Genomic DNA, 19555 nt, shown 5'->3' with positions numbered 1-19555 from the left:
GTGCTAAGTATTTGAAGGGTATTGTGTCGATCGGCTCAAAGGGGTCTACCGTTAGGGCGTCTAAGACTAGATTTAGATCCCATGTAGGGACGGATGGTATGTGGATTGGAGTTATTCGTTCACATGCTGTAATAAAACGAGTTATCCATTTGTTACCTGCTATATTATGGCCATATAGTGCTCCTAATGCCGATATTTGTACTTTCAGTGTATTTACTGCTAAGCCTAAGTCTTTCCCCTTCTGCAGAAATTCCAAGATTGGGATTATCGGAACTTCTGTTGTATGAGGTACTGTATGGAATTGAAGAAATTTTTTCCATATTCTAATGTAAATCTGGGTCGTGGACTGTTTTCTACTTTGTAGTAGTGTAGCAATTAAGGACTCCGAGAATCCTCTTGTCCTCAATAACTGCCTCTCAAATTCCACGCCGTCAAGTGCAAGCTGAGCACTTGAGGGTGGAAAAAGGGGCCTTGGGAGAGTAGATTGGCAGTCGGAAGGACCCAAGGATCTGTTATCGACATAATCTGCAGCCACGAAAACCACGGTCTTTTTGGCCAGAACGGTGCTATTAAGATTATTCTTGCTTTGTCGTCTCTGATCTTCCGAATTACTTGAGGTAGGAGGATCAATGGAGGGAACGCATATGCTAGGTTGAAATTCCATGGAACTAGAAAGGCGTCCAGTATGTTTGGGTGATCTGACGGAGATAGGGAGGCAAAGGTTTTTATCTGCCTGTTCTCCCTTGTGGCAAAAAGATCCACCTCGGGTTGTCCCCATGCGGCTACTATGTCCCTGAAGACCTTCCGATTGAGGCACCACTCTCCTTGTCGTAGAGTGTGACGGCTTAGGAAGTCTGCCTTTTGATTGCTCTCGCCTCTTATATGAAGGGCCGAGAGGGACAAAAAATAGTTTTCTGCTAAGTTTAAAATTTTTGCCGCTGAAGACATCAGAGTCTCTGATCGAGTTCCTCCTTGTCTGTTTATATATGCCACTGTGGTGGTATTGTCCGACAGGATCCTTACATGCTTCTGTTGGAGCTGTGGAAGGAAGTTGTATAGAGCATAGAACACTGCAGTCAGTTCTTTTAAATTAGATGAGTAATCACATTCCTCTTTACTCCACCTTCCCTGATAAAACCCATTCTCCATGTGGGCTCCCCAGCCCTGGGGACTGGCATCGGTGGTTACAATACAGGATGGAACTATAACCCATGGGACTCCTGAACATAAATGGTCATCGTCTAACCACCACTCTAGGGAAGTCAAGACTTCTTGTGACAGGGTTATTTTACTCTGTAAACGACCACTATGTCGCTTATCCTCCTGGAGGATCTGGTGTTGTAGTGTACGGACATGGTACTGGGCCCACCGGACTGCCGGGGTACAAGAATTTAGTGATCCTAATAGTGACATTGCTCCTCTTAAGGATACACGTGGTTTATCTATAGCTGCTTGTATTTTTTGTTTTGTGAGGATGATTTTTACCTGGGGTAGTAGACATCTCTGGGTCAAGGAATCTAGTTGAAATCCTAGAAATGTCTGGAGAGATTGCGGATCGAGTCTGGACTTTTGGATATTGATGATCCAGCCAAGGCTCTGAAAAGAGGAGACTGCGTCAGTCACACGTTCAGTACATTGTTTGACTGAATTCCCAATTACTAGGAAGTCGTCTAGATATGGTACAATTAGTGTGTCCTTTTGGCGAAGGTAGGCCATCACTTCTGCCATCACCTTGGTAAATATTCTTGGTGCCGTGGAAAGCCCGAAGGGCATGGCCGCGTATTGGAAATGACGAATCCTGCCCTCGACTTCCACTGCGACTCTTAGGTATTTCTGGAATCTGTTGTGTATAGGGAGATGATAATAAGCATCTTTTAAATCAATCCCTGCCATTACGCAATTTGGGAAAAGAAGCTTTATAGTGGATCTAAATCGATTCCATTTTGAACTTATAATTTTTTATAAATGAATTTAGCTTCTTTAAATTAATAATGGTTCTAAATGTACCGTCTGGTTTAGACACCAAAAACAGGGGAGAGTAAAAGCCTCTACCCTGTTGTTCCTCAGGGACGTCAACTAAAACTTTTTTAGCTAGCAGGACTCGAATCTCGTCTTCGAGAGCCTTTTGCTGAAGTGAGGAATTAAGGCGAGTTATAACAAAGAACTCATAGGGGATTCGAAGGAATTCAATCTTTATTCCTTCCTTGATTATATTCAAAATCCATGGGTTTAACGTAATTTGTTCCCATTTGGTAAAAAAAAATTTTAATCTGCCCCCAACCGGTGGGTCTAAACTTCTAATTTTTTTCTCTCCTATATGTTGGCCCTCTGAAGATGGTACCCTTCTGCTTTTCGTCTTTCGTGGCCCATCTCGTTCTGTCCGATTGTCTTCTTCTCCCGAATGGCCGTCTTTTAAAGGTTTTCCTATAAAACGGAATGGGAGAATCACTGAAGGCCTTTTTCCTTTCTTTTGCCTTGGCGAGAATTTCGTCTAAGGCTTTTCCGAAGAGGAACTCACCCTCGCATGGGGTTGCACTAATTTTGGATTTTGATTGTGCATCCCCTTTCCAGCTTTTTATCCAAAGCGCGCGTCTGGCGTTATTCACCAGGGCTGCCGACCTTGCTGCAAGTCTTAGGGTGTCCGCTGAAGCGTCTGCCATAAAGGCAGCTGCCCCTCTTATCAACGGGATGGCTGCACGCAGTTTCTCCCTTGACACTCTTTGCTCAATCTGCTGGTCTAATTGATCTAGCCATACCAGCATTGACCTAGCAGTACATGTGCTGGCTATAGCGGGTTTGAATACCCCGGTGGTGGACTCCCAGGACCTTTTGAGCGAGGATTCAGCCTTTCGGTCCAATGGGTCTGCTAACAATCCTGCGTCCTCGACCGGGATCGAGGTTTGTTTGGAAGTGGAGGATATGACAGCATCCACCTTTGGTATTTTAGACCATTTTAATAGATCTTCATCAGTGAACGGGTACTTCCGTTTTGAAGCGGATGGGAGAAAACCCCTCTGGTCGTGTTTTTCCCATTCCCTTTTGATGAGATCTTTAATTGCCGGTATTACTGGAAATGATCTCCTCTTTTTTTCTGCCAATCCCGCAAACATAATGTCCTGCGCGGTCTGGGCTCCCCTTTCCTCTTCACACCCCATAGTATTCCTAACCGCTTTTACCAGGTTATCTACGCTGTCCAGAGGAAAACATGCGCGTCCTTCCGCCTCCGAGGATGATGATGAGGACGTGGATGCGGAGCCTGAGTTTAACCCCTGTTCTTCCTCTGACTCTGAACTGACAATAACCTGTTTTCTATGCCTGGACTCTGCGGGAGTGCTGGCGCGGTTGATGGCTTGTATTTCCTCCCTAATTATGGCTCGGATATCCTGAGAAGATATCGTCGGCCCCTGCCTGGTCTCTTTCATGCATTGTTTGCAGAGTTTTTTGGGGTAGGAGTCAGGGAGAGGCTCTGAACATAATGCACATTCTTTATGTTTTGTTTTTCCTTTTTTCTTTGACTGAAAAGGGAGGTCAAAGGTAAAGAGAGGGGGGAGGGGGGGGGGGAGGGGAGGAGGTTAGCTTAATAGGTAGAGCATCTGCTTTGCACACTCACCCAGTGAAGCTTAATACCGGTTCAGATGGCTGAGACGGTTTGGATCGGGTTTCTGCTGCCTCGCTCCTGCGGGCGGTCTCCGTCCTGGCGCTGCGGTCCCTGGTGGAGTTGCCCCCAGCTGAATCCCCTGCTGGGGTTTGCGACTCTGCGGGGGACGACATGTTCCAATGTTGCAGCGCTGCAGCGCTGTTTTACCTGTATCGTTGCCCCGGAAGTCGCCCTGTCACAGGGCGCATGCGCCGCGTCATCGCCATCTTACCCCGGAAGTTCAACCATTACTTCCGGGGTATGGGAGCGTCGGGCGCCGGCCTGCTCCCGCGCCACCGCTATTAACACGCGGCTCGCGCGCACATGGCCTCACCATCCACGCTATACCCCCACCGATGGGAATGGGGGGGGGGGGGAAATCTCCCGGATGCCAGACCGGCGCGCTCCCTGGTAAGACCGGGCGGCCCTCCCCGGACCCGGCCATTACCACTGTGCCACCAGACGAGGGGGGAGCCGTCAAACGGAGTCTCCCCCGACGCTGCCTCCGGACCGCAGCCCCTGCCGTTCCCGAAGAGACCGCACAGGCGGATGCATGGCCCAGGTAAGATCCTGCAGGATCCTGCTCCATTTGGAACAGGAAACCAAAACTGAGGAGGAAAGGCAGACCGCCCCTTTTATCTTTCCTGTAGGGTTTCCTGTTCCAAATGGGCGGATCCGATACCTCCAGTGGGTGCTGTCGTGGCGAAGAGTAAAAAACAAACAATTGTGTGAAGATACTGCAATAGTTTTTCCCCCAGGTAATGTCACTCCTGATCATGACGACTGTGCATGCAGCAAAATGACCCTTTAACCTATCAGAAAAACACTGTAATAAGATAAAGTGGCCATACAGACCCTTCAATTCTAGGATTGGCGGAGGTCGTGGTGTATGGGCAGTCCAATGAGGTTATTCTAATGTGTGCTTTTCATAGAAAAGATTTTAGATTGGGAGCCATACTGTGCGCCATGATGTCCAGCAGTGCTGAATATACTGGATCTGTAGAGGGGCAGCGGTAATTTACTTTGAATGTTACACTGTGTTCTAGATAGACTCTCTCCTTTCTGTATTACTGAGAAGGGTGTGAATATTGGTACATCTTCAGCTGTTAGGGTGTGTGCACACGTTGTGGATTCTGTTACGTAGTTTTCCGCGCGGCTTTGTCTGAATCCACAGGTGAAAAGACCTGCGGTTTATCTGCGGTTTGACACCTGTCACGGAGCAGGTGCTAAACCGCTGCGGAATCCGCACAAAGAATTGACATGCTGCGGTTCTGAAACCGCAGCAAATCCGTGCGGAAAAATCTGCAACGTTTGCACTGCGGATTTCATTTTACATAGACTTATATGGTACTGTACAACGCAGCAGAAACTGCTGCAGATCCGCAGCAGAATCCGCAACGTGTGCACACACCCTTTGGCCGGGGTCACACTAACCGACGCAAAATACGGTCCGTAGTTTACAGGCGTAATACGGATGAATGACCCCTAAATAGTGCTCCGTATGTCATCCGTAAGCAAGGTGTGGTTGCGTATTTTGCGCATGCAAGCATCCGTATGTAATCCGTATGGCATCTGTATGCTGAGATTTTCTCGCTGGCTTGCAAAATGGATATATATATAATGGAGCCCTATGACAGGTTTTATAACACAAAAGAAAGGATATATATATTCATATATCGCTATTTCACAGAGTTCTTCATAGCAGAATAGCCGCTAACTCAATTGCCGGCTTTTGTCATATCATTCCCCAACCCGACATGAAGTGACACATGGTTTACATTCAGTAAACCATTTCATTTCATGTTTTGTATGTCTTTCATTAGTAATTAGATGAGGGTTGATGTGTAAAATTTGGGAGGTGTAGGTGTTAATTTAAGGGGTTAATTTGTTGTAAAAAAAATGTGTGGGCTGCGGCGGTAATTTGTCAATGCGGGAGCCCACACACGCCCGTAGAATACGGACAAGAAATATACGGCTGTTGGGAGCTGCCCCATAGAGAATCATTGGTCCGTGTGTAATGCGTGCTTTTAACGCCTCTCACTCGTCTGTATTCCTCTCTAGTGTGACCCCGGCCTTAAAGTCCAATTTATGTGGAGCTTGTAAAAATTCATGTTTCTTGCAGAAACAAACCCAATCACATGTTGGAAACTAGTTTTCTGTAACCAATCTGTCATGTGTGAATATTTCCTAAAGGATTTTTTTTTTTTTTTTTTGAGCAAACCGTTAAGAAGTTTTAAGATTTTGGAAAACAGTTGTTGGAGCAGCTCATGCCATCAACTTGGGCAGAGCTGCTAGGCTATAAGCTGCAGATTTCACCCTCTACGTTGCAAGGGACGAAACATTAACCCCTTCCCGACATGTGACGTACTATCCCATCCACGGGACTCGGGCCCCTATGCCCATGGACGGGATAGTACGTCATAGCGATCAGCAGCGCTCACGGGGGGAGCGCCGCTGATCGCGGCCGGGTGTCAGCTGATTATCACAGCTGACAACCGGCACTATGTCAGGGGCAGTCACGAACCACCCCCCGGCACGTTAACCCCTGGCACACTGCGATCAAACACGATCGCAGTGTACCGGTGGTTTAGGGAAGCATCGGCAGGGAGGGGGCTCTCTCCACGCTTCCCTGAGACCCCCACAGCAGCGCAATGTGCAGCGCTGAGGCGGGGGCCTCTTCCCTGCAGGTCCCCGAATCCAATATGGCGGCGTCTTTCTGAGTGCCTGCTGAGAGCAGGCTCTGAGAAAGCCTCCAGCAGTGTCTGCAGATCGCCGATCTGACACACTGCTGTGCAAGGTGTCAGATCAGCGATCTGACATATTACAATAATGTACCCCCTGGGACAATGTAATAAAGTGTAAAAAAAAATAAAAAAAAAAATAAAAATAAAAGTACACATATTTGGTATCGCCGCGTCCGTAACGACCCGCCCTATAAAACTGTTCCATTAGTTAACCCCTTTAGTGAACCCCATAAAAAAGCAAAAAAACCAAAGCTTTATTATCATACCGCCGAACAAAGTGCAATAATGCGCGATCAAAAAGACGGATATAAATAAGCATGGTACCGCTGAAAACGTCATCTTATCCCGCAAAAAACGAGCCGCCATACAGCATCATCAGCAAAAAAATAAAAAAGTTATAGCTCGCAGAATAAAGCAATGCAAAAATAATTATTATTTATATAAAATTGTTTTCATTACATAAAAGCGACAAAACATCAAAAAAGACATAAATGAGGTATCGCTGTAATTGTACTGACCCGAAGAATAAAACCGCTTTATCAATTTTACCGCACGCAGAACGGTGTAAACGCACTCCCCCAAAAGAAATTCATGAAATGCTGGTTTTTGTTCATTCTGCATCCCAAAAATCAGAATAAAAAGTGTTCAAGAAAATTGTCACGTGCCCGAAAATGGTACCAATAAAAACGTCAACTCATCCCGCAAAAAATAAGACCTCATGACTCGGTGGGTCAAAATATGGAAAAAATTATAGCTCTCAAAATGTGGTGATGCAAAAACTATTTTTACAATAAAGAGTGTCTTTTAGCGTGTGACAGCTGCCAAACATAAAAACCGCCATAAATAGTAAATCAAACCCCCCCCCGTTATCACCCCCTTAGTTAGGGAAAAACAAAAATTAAAAAAAAGATGCATTTATTTCCATTTTCCCGTTAGGGCTAAGGGTGTGTTGGGGTTAGAGTTGGAGTTATAATTGGGGGGTTTCCACTGTTTGGGCACATCAGGTGCTCTCCAAACGCAACATGGCGTCTGATCTCAATTCCAGCCAATTCTGCGTTGAAAAAGTCAAACGGTTGTCCTTGCCTTCCAAGCTCTGCTATGTGCCCAGTGTCTTACCCCCACATATGGGGTATCAGTCTACTCAGGAAAAATTGCAAAACAACTTTTGAGGTCCAATTTCTCCTGTCCCTTAGGAAAATAAAAAATTGGGGGCAAAATTATTTTTGTGACGAAAAAAAAAAAATTTTTTTTTTTTTTTTTTTATTTGCACGCCCGGGCGTTATAAACTTCTGTGAAGCACTTGGGGGTTCAAAGTGCTCACCACACATCTAGATAAGTTCCTTGGGGGGGGGGGGGGTCTAGTTTCCAAAATGGGGTCACTTGTGGGGGGTTTCCACTGTTTAGGTACATCAGGGGCTCTCCAAAAGCAACATGACACCCGCAGACCATTCCATCAAAGTCTGCATTCCAAAACGTCACTACTTCCCTTCCGAGCCCTGACGTGTGCCCATACAGTAGTTTTCTCCCACATATGGGGTATCAGCGTACTCAGGACAAATAGGAGAAATTGTACCTCAAAAATTGTCCAGTTACCCTTGGCAAAATAAAAAAAATTGGGGACTAAAACATCATGTTATTAGAAGTGGAAAGGAAGAACAAAGACGAAAGAATCTAATTAATAAAAATATTGGAGAAAGAGAAACCAATCACAAACTAAAATGTTTCTATACTAATGCACAAAGCATGGGCAACAAACAAGGAGAATTGGAACTACTAACACAGGAAAAGAAATATGATGTCATTGGAATCACTGAAACTTGGTGGGACAATACACATGATTGGAATACAAGACTAGAAGGATACAACTTATTTGCAAGAAACAGACTTGATAAACGAGGAGGGGGTGTCGCATTGTATGTTAGAAACGCGTATATCTGCACAGAGATTGAAGCTTCAGAGACTGGGAGTTCTGTGGAAACTGTTTGGGTAAGAATACAAGGACAGAACAATGGAAAGGACACCATTGTAGGCATTTACTACAGGCCGCCTGTGCAAGCTGAAGATATGGATGAACTCTTTATGCATCAAATGGCCAAGTTCTCCAAAAAATATGACATAGTTGTCATGGGAGATTTCAACTATCCAGACATTTGTTGGGAATCTCTCTCAGGCAAAACTAACAGGTCAAGGAAATTCTTATCCTCTCTTGCTGACAACTTTATCTTCCAAAAGGTAAGGGAGAAAACAAGGGGAACTGCTACCTTGGATCTAATCCTTATAAACAGGGAGGAAATGGTTGAGGAGGTAAAAGTGGCTGGGACCCTAGGAGGTAGCGACCATGCTATTTTAGAATTTTGGATAACTAGAGGCGGAAGACCTGTGAAGACTCAGACGGCAAGGTTAGATTTCAGAAAGGCAGATTTTAAGGGATTCAGAAAGAGAATTGGAGGGATCCAATGGCTGGATATCCTTAAAGACAAAAATGTCCAGGAAGGATGGGAAATCTTGAAAAATGAAATTCTCAAAGCACAGTTGTTAACAATTCCGAAAAGAGGGAAGAATAGGAAGCAGTTAAGGAAACCAGGATGGATGAACACAGAACTTAAGCACATGCTAAAAAGGAAGAAAAAAATGTTTATAAAATGGAAAGAGGGAGGCATATCTAAAGAAGAATATAATGCTGTCTGCAGAACCTGCAGGGCACAAATCAGATTATCTAAAGCTGAAAATGAATTGAGGCTTGCAAGAGATGTCAAAAGCAATAATAAAGGATTTTGGGGATATGTCAAAAGTAAAAGAAAAGTCAAAGATGCTATAGGATTTTTACAGGATGAAAATGATGAAATGGTAAGACAGGATGTTGAGAAGGCTGAACTTTTAAATTCCTATTTTGCATCTGTTTTCTCTCAGAAACGAAATGTAACATCAACTGTTATTCACTGTCCTATTAAGGGAATAGAAGAATCCAGGATATCTATAAGCAGAAAGATAGTGAGGAAACACTTAGCTAGCCTAAATGAATTCAAGTCTCCAGGTCCAGATGAATTACACCCCAGAGTACTGAAGGAGATAGCAGAAGAAATTTTTGAACCCCTCTCTATAATCTTTGAAAATTCTTGGAGAACAGGAGAAGTGCCAGAAGACTGGAGAAGAGCAAATGTTGTTCCTATCTTCAAAAAGGGGAAGAAGGTGGACCCAGGCAACTATAGGCCGGTGAGTCTGACTTCTATACCAGGAAAGATCTTTGAACAAATTATTAAACAACATGTATGTCAATACCTGGATAAGAATGAAGTGATTAAACAGAGTCAGCATGGGTTTGTAACTAATAAGTCATGTCAGACTAACTTAATTTCCTTCTATGATGGTATCACTGATTGGGTGGATCAAGGAAATGCTGTAGATATAGTATATCTTGACTTCAGCAAAGCATTTGACAAAGTCTCTCATACAATCCTTATTGAAAAAATGACTAATAGTATGGAATGGACAAGGCAACTGTTAGGTGGATTCATAACTGGCTTAGTGATCGGACCCAAAGAGTGGTCGTAAATGGCTGCACATCCAGTTGGAAGAATGTCTCAAGTGGGGTACCACAGGGCTCTGTCCTGGGCCCTGTATTGTTCAACATCTTTATCAACGATTTAGATGAAGGAATTGAGGGTAAACTGATTAAATTTGCTGATGACACAAAGCTAGGAGGGATAGCTAATACTAGAGAAGAGAGAGAGAGGATTCAAAAAGATTTAAACTGGAGAAGTGGGCAGCAACTAACAGAATGGTTTTTAACAGGGAGAAATGCAAAGTACTACATCTGGGCAATAAAAATGAAAAAAGCATATATAGAATGGGAGGAATAGGGCTAAGTGACAGCACATGTGAAAAAGACTTGGGTATACTAATAGATCACAGACTGAATATGAGTCAACAGTGTGATGCAGCAGCAAAAAAGGCAAATGCAATTCTAGGATGTATTAACAGAAGCATACAGTCTAGATCACGTGAAGTCATTATTTCCCTCTACTCCTCTTTGGTCAGACCTCATCTGGAATATTGTGTCCAGTTTTGGGCACCACATTTTAAAAAAGACATCAACAAACTGGAGCAAGTTCAGAAAAGAGCGACCAGAATGGTGACCGGTCTGCAAACCCTGTCTTATGAGGAAAGGTTGCAGGATTTGGGAATGTTTAGTTTGCAAAAGAGAAGACTGAGAGGAGACTTAATAGCTGTCTACAAATATCTAAAGGGCTGTCACATTGTAGAAGGATCAACTTTATTCTCATTTGCACAAGGAAAGACTAGAAGCAATGGGATGAAACTGAATGGGAGGAGACACAGATTAGATATTAGAAAAAACTTTTTGACAGTTAGAGTGATCAATGAGTGGAACAGGCTGCCACGAGAAGTGGTGAGTTCTCCTTCAATGGAAGTCTTCAAACAGAGGCTGGACAGACATCTGACTGGGATGATTTAGCGAATCCTGCTTTGAGCAGGGGGTTGGACCAGATGGCCCAGGAGGTCCCTTCCAACTCTACGATTCTATGATTCTATGTTTGTGGAAAATATTTGATTTTGTCCTTTTAACGCCCGGGCGTTATAAACTTCTGTGAAGCACTTGGGAGTTCCAAGTGCTCTCCACACATCTAGATAAGTTCCTTGGGGGTGGGTCTAGGTTCCAAAATGGTGTCATTTTGGGGGGGGGTTCCACTGTTTAGGCACATCAGGGGCTCTCCAAACGTGACATGGCGTCCGATCTGAATTCCAGCCAATTTTGCATTGAAAAAAGTCAAACGGCGCTCCTTCCCTTCTGAGCTCTGCCATGTGCCCAAACAGTGGTTCCCCCCCACATATCAGGTATCAGCATACTCAGGACAAATTGCACAATAACTTTTGCTGTCCAATTTTTCCTGTTACCCTTGGTAAAATAAAAATAATTGGACCTGAAATAATTGTTTTGGGAAAAAAGTTATGTTCATTTTTTTTAAACATTCAAAAAAATTTTGTGAAGCACCTGCAGGGTTAATAAACTTCTTGAATGTGGTTTTGAGCACCTTAAGGGGTGCAGTTTTTAGAATGGTGTCACTTTTGGGTATCTTCTATCACACTGACTCCCTCAAAGTGACTTCAAATGTGATGTGGTCCCTAAAAATAAAATGGTGTTGTAAAAATGAGAAATCGCTGGTCAACTTTTAACCCTTATAACTTCCTAACAAAAAAAAAAAATTTGGTTCCAAAATTGTGCTGATGTAAAGTAAACATGTGGGAAATGTTACTTATCAAGTTTTTTGTGTGCCGTATCTCTGTGATTTAAGAGCATAAAAATTCAAAGTTGGAAAATTGCGAAATTTTCAAAATTTGCCAAATTTCCGTTTTTTTTTCACAAATAAACGCAAGTTATATCAAAGAATTGTTACCACTAACATGAAGTACAATATGTCACGAGAAAACAATGTCAGAATCACCGGGATCCATGGAAGCGTTTCAGAGTTATTACCTCATAAAGGGACAGTGGTCAGAATTGTAAAAATTGGCCTGGTCATGAACGTGCAAACCACCCTTGGGGGTAAAGGGGTTAATTGACTTGGTGTAAGATATTAAAATCCAAATTAATGGTCAAGTAACACCACAGATTCGCTCTTCAGCGGGTCAATGAGATTTTTTGAAATCTCACTCAACACTGCATTCACAGCATTTTACCTGCATGCAAATCCAGTAGAAAATCTGCAGCATATTCACCGGGTGGCAACGCGCCCTTAGATTCTCTGCCGATCACATCTACTATTACAACAGCAGCAAACAATTATATTTAATCAAATCTTATCCAAAATGCTGCAAAATTTTCAGCATTGGACATTTGAGGCTACATTCCCACAGTTTTTATAAATCCCATCCACTTTGCTGAAACTGACGCTGCGCTTTTGACGCAACAAAAATACAGAGTCAAAAATGCACCAAAGCTCATGGTGGGAACGTAGCCCAACACCGCAGATACTCTGCACAGCATGTGTTGGAATTTTGATTAAAGTGTCAATCAGTGGCCATACGGTACGCAGCACTGTGTGCACATGCCCTAAACATGCTAAAGATTTTCACAGAGTGTTTCAATGTTTGCTCACGCATAGGGTCAAATCAGTGGCAATTCTACATGGAACCCAAGAATTGAAAAGCTCTGTGTGAGAATTTGCCCTTAGAAGGAAGTGATAGGTTTTTTAAAGAAAACCTACCACTTGATTCATTCTGTCTTTACCAGGGGCAGAATGTATCAAGAGTCTGGCGACACGACTGCAGCGTCTGAGAAAATATTGTTTGAAGACCCTGTCGGAGACTATAGGGAAAGATCTAACTAGTCCAGAGTGGTCCCAGGCTGGCTTGTCCCCATCCCGCTCCAGTTCATTGACAGGTCTCTCCCATGTGTGTACAAAGGAAGAGCGCGGTCAATATCTTGGTGCAAGGTGGTGCGGACTACAGTAGTTGCCACTCTCCTTATGGTTTCTACAGTGTTTCAGAGAAATACAAACTGTGCTGCAGTCACACAGCCAGGCTCTGATGCAGTGCTGAAAAAAATCAAAAGTTTAACCTAGCGTTAGAGGATTGCCAGCACCAGATATTCTGAGAACGTATATTTCCTTGAAAAAAAATGTAAATATCTGCAACAATATGATGGAGCTTTCCTGAACCCTAGTGCCTTACACTGATCTGCCTGTGCCTTGCTGCGATACTGTGTCCGATTACCAGGAGACCAGGTCACTTAGATCCTGTTCTGTAGTTTAGACCCTTATCAGATATCCTGTTACAGCATCCAGCATGTGACACCTGTGAAATTTTTTTCAATGAGCAAAAAACAAAAGTATATATATATATATATATATATATATATATTCTCCTTCTATTAAGCCACTTTAGGAATAAGGCAGGTGACTATCTTCCTGAAGCGGCTCCACCAGCGGTATTGCTGTCGTTATGGTGGTGGCCGCCGCCTCCAAGGTTCCCGAATCCTGCAGCGCATAAAAGAAGCGACATAACCCATAACGTAATTAAGACATTGCAGTGTATTATGTCATTTTTAATTGGTTTTGCAAACAAATCCGTGCAAGTTTGATGTCTTTCATAGATATGTGATTTTTTTTCACATACATTCATCAGTGTTTGGAGCAGTGTGCCAGTTTTCACCATCAGTGATACTGATGGAAGCAAAATAAATTGCAAAGCTTCTGCTATACATCGTTGTAATGTTAATCAAGACAGCGCAAGAATGCCATCTCTATGAGGTCAGTAATTTTCACAAACCGATAGACTTGAAAGGGTAATTTTGATCTATGACTTGGATCCAAAACAGACATGTGAACGTTTAAAAAAAAACAAAAAACATTTGAAATGGGTGGAAGTGGCACCCGTCCTGGTGAGATTGTAGAGGTCAGATGCAGATATTCTTTGAATGGTAGCCGACATGTGCAGAGACCAAACTTTGCTTATAAATTTAAGCTTCCCGTTAGGCTAGGGTCCGACCGCAGATTCTCTCATCCAAGAGAATCAGGCAAACTGAACAAATGACACTTATCAAACTCAAATCAGAAAGTGATCAATGTCAGAGTGATCCAATCTTCTCCACTGTGTTGGTCCGTGGAATTTGTGCATTTAGACATAATCGGAATGTAGTCCGATGATTCCTATGCACTCATTGACATGCGAACAAAAACCAATATCTGCAACTGCAAGTGTGCACAGCGGCAATAGTGCAAATCTGACATCTTCGCAATGATGCAGTCATCTGCTCATAGAGAAGAGTGGCTCACAGCCCGCTCTCATCAGGACGTCCCATGGCCGAGAGATGCACATTGCTCTGTGACACAATCTGATAAGAGTATTCACATCTTATAAAATGACAGCATATCACAAGTGTGGGCAACCGTCCCCTGGGCTCTGAATAAAACTGAGCATGAATGGTCCACAGCGCTGTTTCTCCTGCACAGCAGAGTCACTACCGCTCTGAGAGAAGCAATACTACTTGCAATCTCAATATCTACCACCTGCACTGGAAATAGAGGGAAATCCTGACAGTGTGCGCACTGTCATTATAGAGAGAGGTGACACTGTTCAAGGCGGGAAAAGCCATTTAACTAATATGTGGCCATACAGAGTCACAATACAGCAAAGACAAGAGTAGTACAGGGGCGTAGACACTCCACAGGCCACCATATCCATAAACCCCTCCTCTGATCTCAGGCTACCAAACATCCATCAATTAGACACATTATATAACAAAGCTTTAGAAAATCAGGTCACAGCCCGTAATGAACTTCAGGGATTGAGAGTCTGACACACGGAGAGATCAATCTGGGAGGAAGAGGGAAGCTAAATATATACTGAAACTACATTACCATTGTGGGCACCGAGCCTGGCACCACTGGAGAACGTGTGTGTGGAACGCAGTGTGTGTGGAACGCAGTGTGTGGTGACAGGCGGGGGGGGGGGGTCCTTGCTTTCAGGGTTGTGGGGGGCCCTGTGTGGTGACAGGCGGGGGGGGGGGGGGTCCTTGCTCTCAGGGCTGTGGGGGGCCCCGTGTGGTGACAGGCAGGGGGGGGGTCCTTGCTCTCAGGGCTGTGGGGGGCCCTGTGTGGTGACAGGCGGGGGGGGGGGTCCTTGCTCTCAGGGCTGTGGGGGGCCCCGTGTGGTGACAGGCGGGGGGGGGGGGGTCCTTGCTCTCAGGGCTGTGGGGGGCCCTGTGTGGTGACAGGCGGGGGGGGGGGGTCCTTGCTCTCAGGGCTGTGGGGGGCCCCGTGTGGTGACAGGCGGGGGGGGGGGGGTCCTTGCTCTCAGGGCTGTGGGGGGCCCTGTGTGTTGACAGGCGGGGGGGGGTCCTTGCTCTCAGGGCTGTGGGGGGCCCTGTGTGGTGACAGGCGGGGGGGGGGGGTCCTTGCTCTCAGGGTTGTGGGGGGCAGTGTGTGGTGACAGGCTGGGGGGGGGTCCTTGCTCTCAGGGCTGTGGGGGGCCCTGTGTGGTGACAGGCGGGGGGGGTCCTTGCCCTCAGGGCTGTGGGGGGGCACTGTGTGGTGACAGGTGGGGACCTCTGCTCTCAGGGCTGCGGGGGGCCCTGTGTGGTGACAGGCGGGGGGAGGGTCCTTGCTCTCAGGGCTCTGGGGGGCACTGTGTGGTGACAGGCGGGGGGGGTCCTTGCTCTCAGGGCTGTGGGGGGCACTGTGTGGTGACAGGCGGGGGGACCCCTGCTCTCAGGGCTGCGGGGGGCCCTGTGTGGTGACAGGCGGGGGGAGGGTCCTTGCTCTCAGGGCTCCGGGGGGGTCCTTGCTCTCAGGGCTGTGGGGGGCACTGTGTGGTGACAGGTGGGGGGACCCCTGCTCTCAGGGCTGCGGGGGGCCCTGTGTGGTGACAGGCGGGGGGAGGGTCCTTGCTCTCAGGGCTCCGGGGGGGTCCTTGCTCTCAGGGCTGTGGGGGGCACTGTGTGGTGACAGGCGGGGGGGTCCTTGCTCTCAGGGCTATGGGGGGCCCTGGGTGGTGACAGGCGGGGGGGGGGGGGTCCTTGCTCTCAGGGCTGTGGGGGGCCCTGTGTGGTGACAGGCGGGGGGGGGTCCTTGCTCTCAGGGCTGTGGGGGGCCCTGTGTGGTGACAGGAGGGGACCCCTGCTCTCAGGGCTGCGGGGGGCCCTGTGTGGTGACAGGAGGGGGGAGGGTCCTTGCTCTCAGGGCTCTGGGGGGCACTGTGTGGTGACAGGCGGGGGGGTCCTTGCTCTCAGGGCTGTGGGGGGCCCTGTGTGGTGACAGGCGGGGGGGGTCCTTGCTCCCAGGGCTGTGGGGGGCCCTGTGTGGTGACAGGTGGGGACCCCTGCTCTCAGGGCTGCGGGGGGGCCCTGTGTGGTGACAGGCGGGGGGAGGGTCCCTGCTCTCAGGGCTCTGGGGGGGTCCTTGCTCTCAGGGCTGTGGGGGGCACTGTGTGGTGACAGGCGGGGGGGGTTCTTGCTCTCAGGGCTGTGGGGGGCACTGTGTGGTGACAGGCGGGGGGGGGTCCTTGCTCTCAGGGCTGTGGGGGGCACTGTGTGGTGACAGGCGGGGGGGGTCCTTGCTCTCAGGGCTGTGGGGGGCACTGTGTGGTGACAGGCGGGGGGGTCCTTGCTCTCAGGGCTGTGGGGGGCACTGTGTGGTGACAGGTGGGGGGGGCACTGTGTGGTGACAGGTGGGGGGGGGCACTGTGTGGTGACAGGTGGGGGGGGGGGTCCTTGCTCTCAGGGCTGTGGGGGGCCCTGTGTAGTGACAGGCGGGGGGGGTCCTTGCTCTCAGGGCTGTGGGGGGCACTGTGTGGTGACAGGTGGGGGGGGTCCTTGCTCTCGGGGCTGTGGGGGGCACTGTGTGGTGACAGGTGGGGGGGGGTCCTTGCTCTCAGGGCTGTGGGGGGCACTGTGTGGTGACAGGTGGGGGGGGTCCTTGCTCTCAGGGCTGTGGGGGGCACTGTGTGGTGACAGGTGGGGGGGGTCCTTGCTCTCAGGGCTGTGGGGGGGCCCTGTGTAGTGACAGGCGGGGGGGGGGGTCCTTGCTCTCAGGGCTGTGGGGGGCACTGTGTGGTGACAGGTGGGGGGGGTCCTTGCTCTCAGGGCTGTGGGGGGCCCTGTGTAGTGACAGGCGGGGGGGTCCTTGCTCTCAGGGTTGTGGGGGGCAGTGTGTGGTGACAGGCGGGGGGGGGTCCTTGCTCTCAGGGCTGTGGGGGGCCCTGTGTGGTGACAGGCGGGGGGGGGGTCCTTGCTCTCAGGGCTGTGGGGGGGGCCCTGTGTGGTGACAGGCGGGGACCCCTGCTCTCAGGGCTGCGGGGGGCCCTGTGTGGCGACAGGCGGGGGGGTCCTTGCTCTCAGGGCTGTGGGGGGCCCTGTGTAGTGACAGGCGGGGGGGGTCCTTGCTCTCAGGGCTGTGGGGGGCCCTGTGTAGTGACAGGCGGGGGGGGTCCTTGCTCTCAGGGCTGTGGGGGGCCCTGTGTAGTGACAGGCGGGGGGGGTCCTTGCTCTCAGGGCTGTGGGGGGCACTGTGTGGTGACAGGCGGGGGGGTCCTTGCTCTCAGGGCTGTGGGGGGCACTGTGTGGTGACAGGCGGGGGGGGTCCTTGCTCTCAGGGCTGTGGGGGGCACTGTGTAGTGACAGGCGGGGGGGGGGTCCTTGCTCTCAGGGCTGTGGGGGGCACTGTGTGGTGACAGGCGGGGGGGGGGGGTCCTTGCTCTCAGGGCTGTGGGGGGCCCTGTGTAGTGACAGGCGGGGGGGGGGGTCCTTGCTCTCAGGGCTGTGGGGGGCACTGTGTGGTGACAGGCGGGGGGGGGGGTCCTTGCTCTCAGGGCTGTGGGGGGCACTGTGTGGTGACAGGCGGGGGGGGGGGTCCTTGCTCTCAGGGCTGTGGGGGGCACTGTGTGGTGACAGGCGGGGGGGGGTCCTTGCTCTCAGGGCTGTGGGGGGCACTGTGTGGTGACAGGTGGGGGGGGTCCTTGCTCTCAGGGCTGTGGGGGGCACTGTGTGGTGACAGGCGGGGGGGGTCCTTGCTCTCAGGGCTGTGGGGGGCCCTGTGTAGTGACAGGCGGGGGGGGTCCTTGCTCTCAGGGCTGTGGGGGGCACTGTGTGGTGACAGGCGGGGGGGGTCCTTGCTCTCAGGGCTGTGGGGGGCACTGTGTAGTGACAGGCGGGGGGGGGTCCTTGCTCTCAGGGCTGTGGGGGGCACTGTGTGGTGACAGGCGGGGGGGGGGGTCCTTGCTCTCAGGGCTGTGGGGGGCACTGTGTGGTGACAGGCGGGGGGTCCTTGCTCTCAGGGCTGTGGGGGGCCCTGTGTGGTGACAGGCGGGGGGGGTCCTTGCTCTCAGGGCTGTGGGGGGCACTGTGTGGTGACAGGTGGGGGGGGTCCTTGCTCTCAGGGCTGTGGGGGGCACTGTGTGGTGACAGGTGGGGGGGTCCTTGCTCTCAGGGCTGTGGGGGGCACTGTGTGGTGACAGGTGGGGGGGGTCCTTGCTCTCAGGGCTGTGGGGGGCCCTGTGTGGTGACAGGCGGGGGGGGTCCTTGCTCTCAGGGCTGTGGGGGGCCCTGTGTGGTGACGCTCTGTGCAGGGAGCCCCGGGGAGGGGAGCAGAGGCCGTTACCTGCTTGTACCGGGCATACAGGTAGAGCAGCTGCTGGGTGGTCGCCACATGGGCCAGTTTCTGCGCATGTTGAGCTGCCTGCTCAAAGCGGCAGCGCAGCTCGCCGTCCTCCTCCTCCTCTGCCCGCTCCTCCTGCAGGAAGTCTCCGAGCTCCCCGTATCCCCCAGAACAGGCCTCTCCGGAGCTCGAATCCTCCAGCACCTCAGGGGACGCCATGTCTGAGCCTCAGAGCAGCTCTCGGTACATAGCCGGCCCGGAGCGCCGCGCACAGCCCGCTGTTCTGGTGTTATTGTTTTCCTCACACAACCAGGATGCTTGGCTGGCACCACAGTCCTGAGATTTTAAAACTGCCAGCAAGCACTGCGCGTGCGCCCGAAATTGCCCCCTACTGAACATGCGCGACGGGAGAGCCAGTGCGCATGCGCAGCAGAGCAGCGCGCCAGCGAGGGTCGCTGAGTATGTGAGAGGGGGCGAGCTGCACAGCGCTGAGTACTGAGCGGCTTCCTACAGGACTGCAGAGAGGACGTGCAGCTCCTGGAGTGTCTCTAAAATGAAGAAAAAAAAAGCCGTCTGCCGTTATGATTTTTTCTCCTTTTGGTGATCACTGTATGGGATAAATGTTATCAGTTTGGACATAGACAACGATGCAAAATGTTAAAGGGCTTCTCCACCACCCACTCCCTGGACACCTCTTTATTAATCCCCTCATATAGATGACACGTGCTCAGCGCCAGTGCCGGTCCAGTTATATCATTGTCGGGGTCCTGGCAGACCCGATGCTGACAATGCTGGAGCGGCGCCACTGTGGGATGCGGGTTATATGTCAGAAACGATCACCACCCTCCCCCCATTCCTAACTTTTTAAATGCTGCTGTCAATCAGTAGTGTTTGTCTCTTAGATCTCTGTCCTGAGTTATCTCAGCTGTTCTGATTTCTCCACTCCCCTCTGGTGTTGCAAGGGTTAAACAGTTGTGTTTGTCTCCTAGAGCTTTCCATATCTCAGCTGTTCTGATTTCGCCACTCCCCTCTTAGCTTGAGTAGTTGCCAGTGATAGCTAGCTC

The 19555-nt window shown here is 49.4% G+C and overlaps 1 protein-coding gene across 2 annotated transcripts in view; it reads right to left on the bottom strand.

The window, feature by feature from the left end:
- ACBD6 (acyl-CoA binding domain containing 6) overlaps window positions 1-18888 on the bottom strand; it is a 112666-nt gene extending 93778 nt beyond the window's left edge. Inside the window, exon 1 of one of the 2 annotated variants that reach the window (XM_073571352.1) lies at window positions 18495-18888. In XM_073571352.1, the coding sequence (XP_073427453.1) occupies window positions 18495-18710 (216 nt within the window). In that variant the 5' untranslated portion in view covers window positions 18711-18888. The remainder of the gene's footprint in view (window positions 1-18494) is intronic. The other variant, XM_073571351.1, reaches the window with a different exon arrangement.
- Between the last annotated feature and the right edge of the window lie 667 nt (window positions 18889-19555).

Source organism: Dendrobates tinctorius, unplaced genomic scaffold (genome assembly GCF_039654945.1).
Source record: "Dendrobates tinctorius isolate UK_male_01 unplaced genomic scaffold, ASM3965494v1 ptg000029l, whole genome shotgun sequence".
In the NCBI taxonomy this organism is placed as follows: Eukaryota; Metazoa; Chordata; class Amphibia; order Anura; family Dendrobatidae; genus Dendrobates; species Dendrobates tinctorius.
This window is presented reverse-complemented; position numbering and strand designations above follow the sequence as displayed.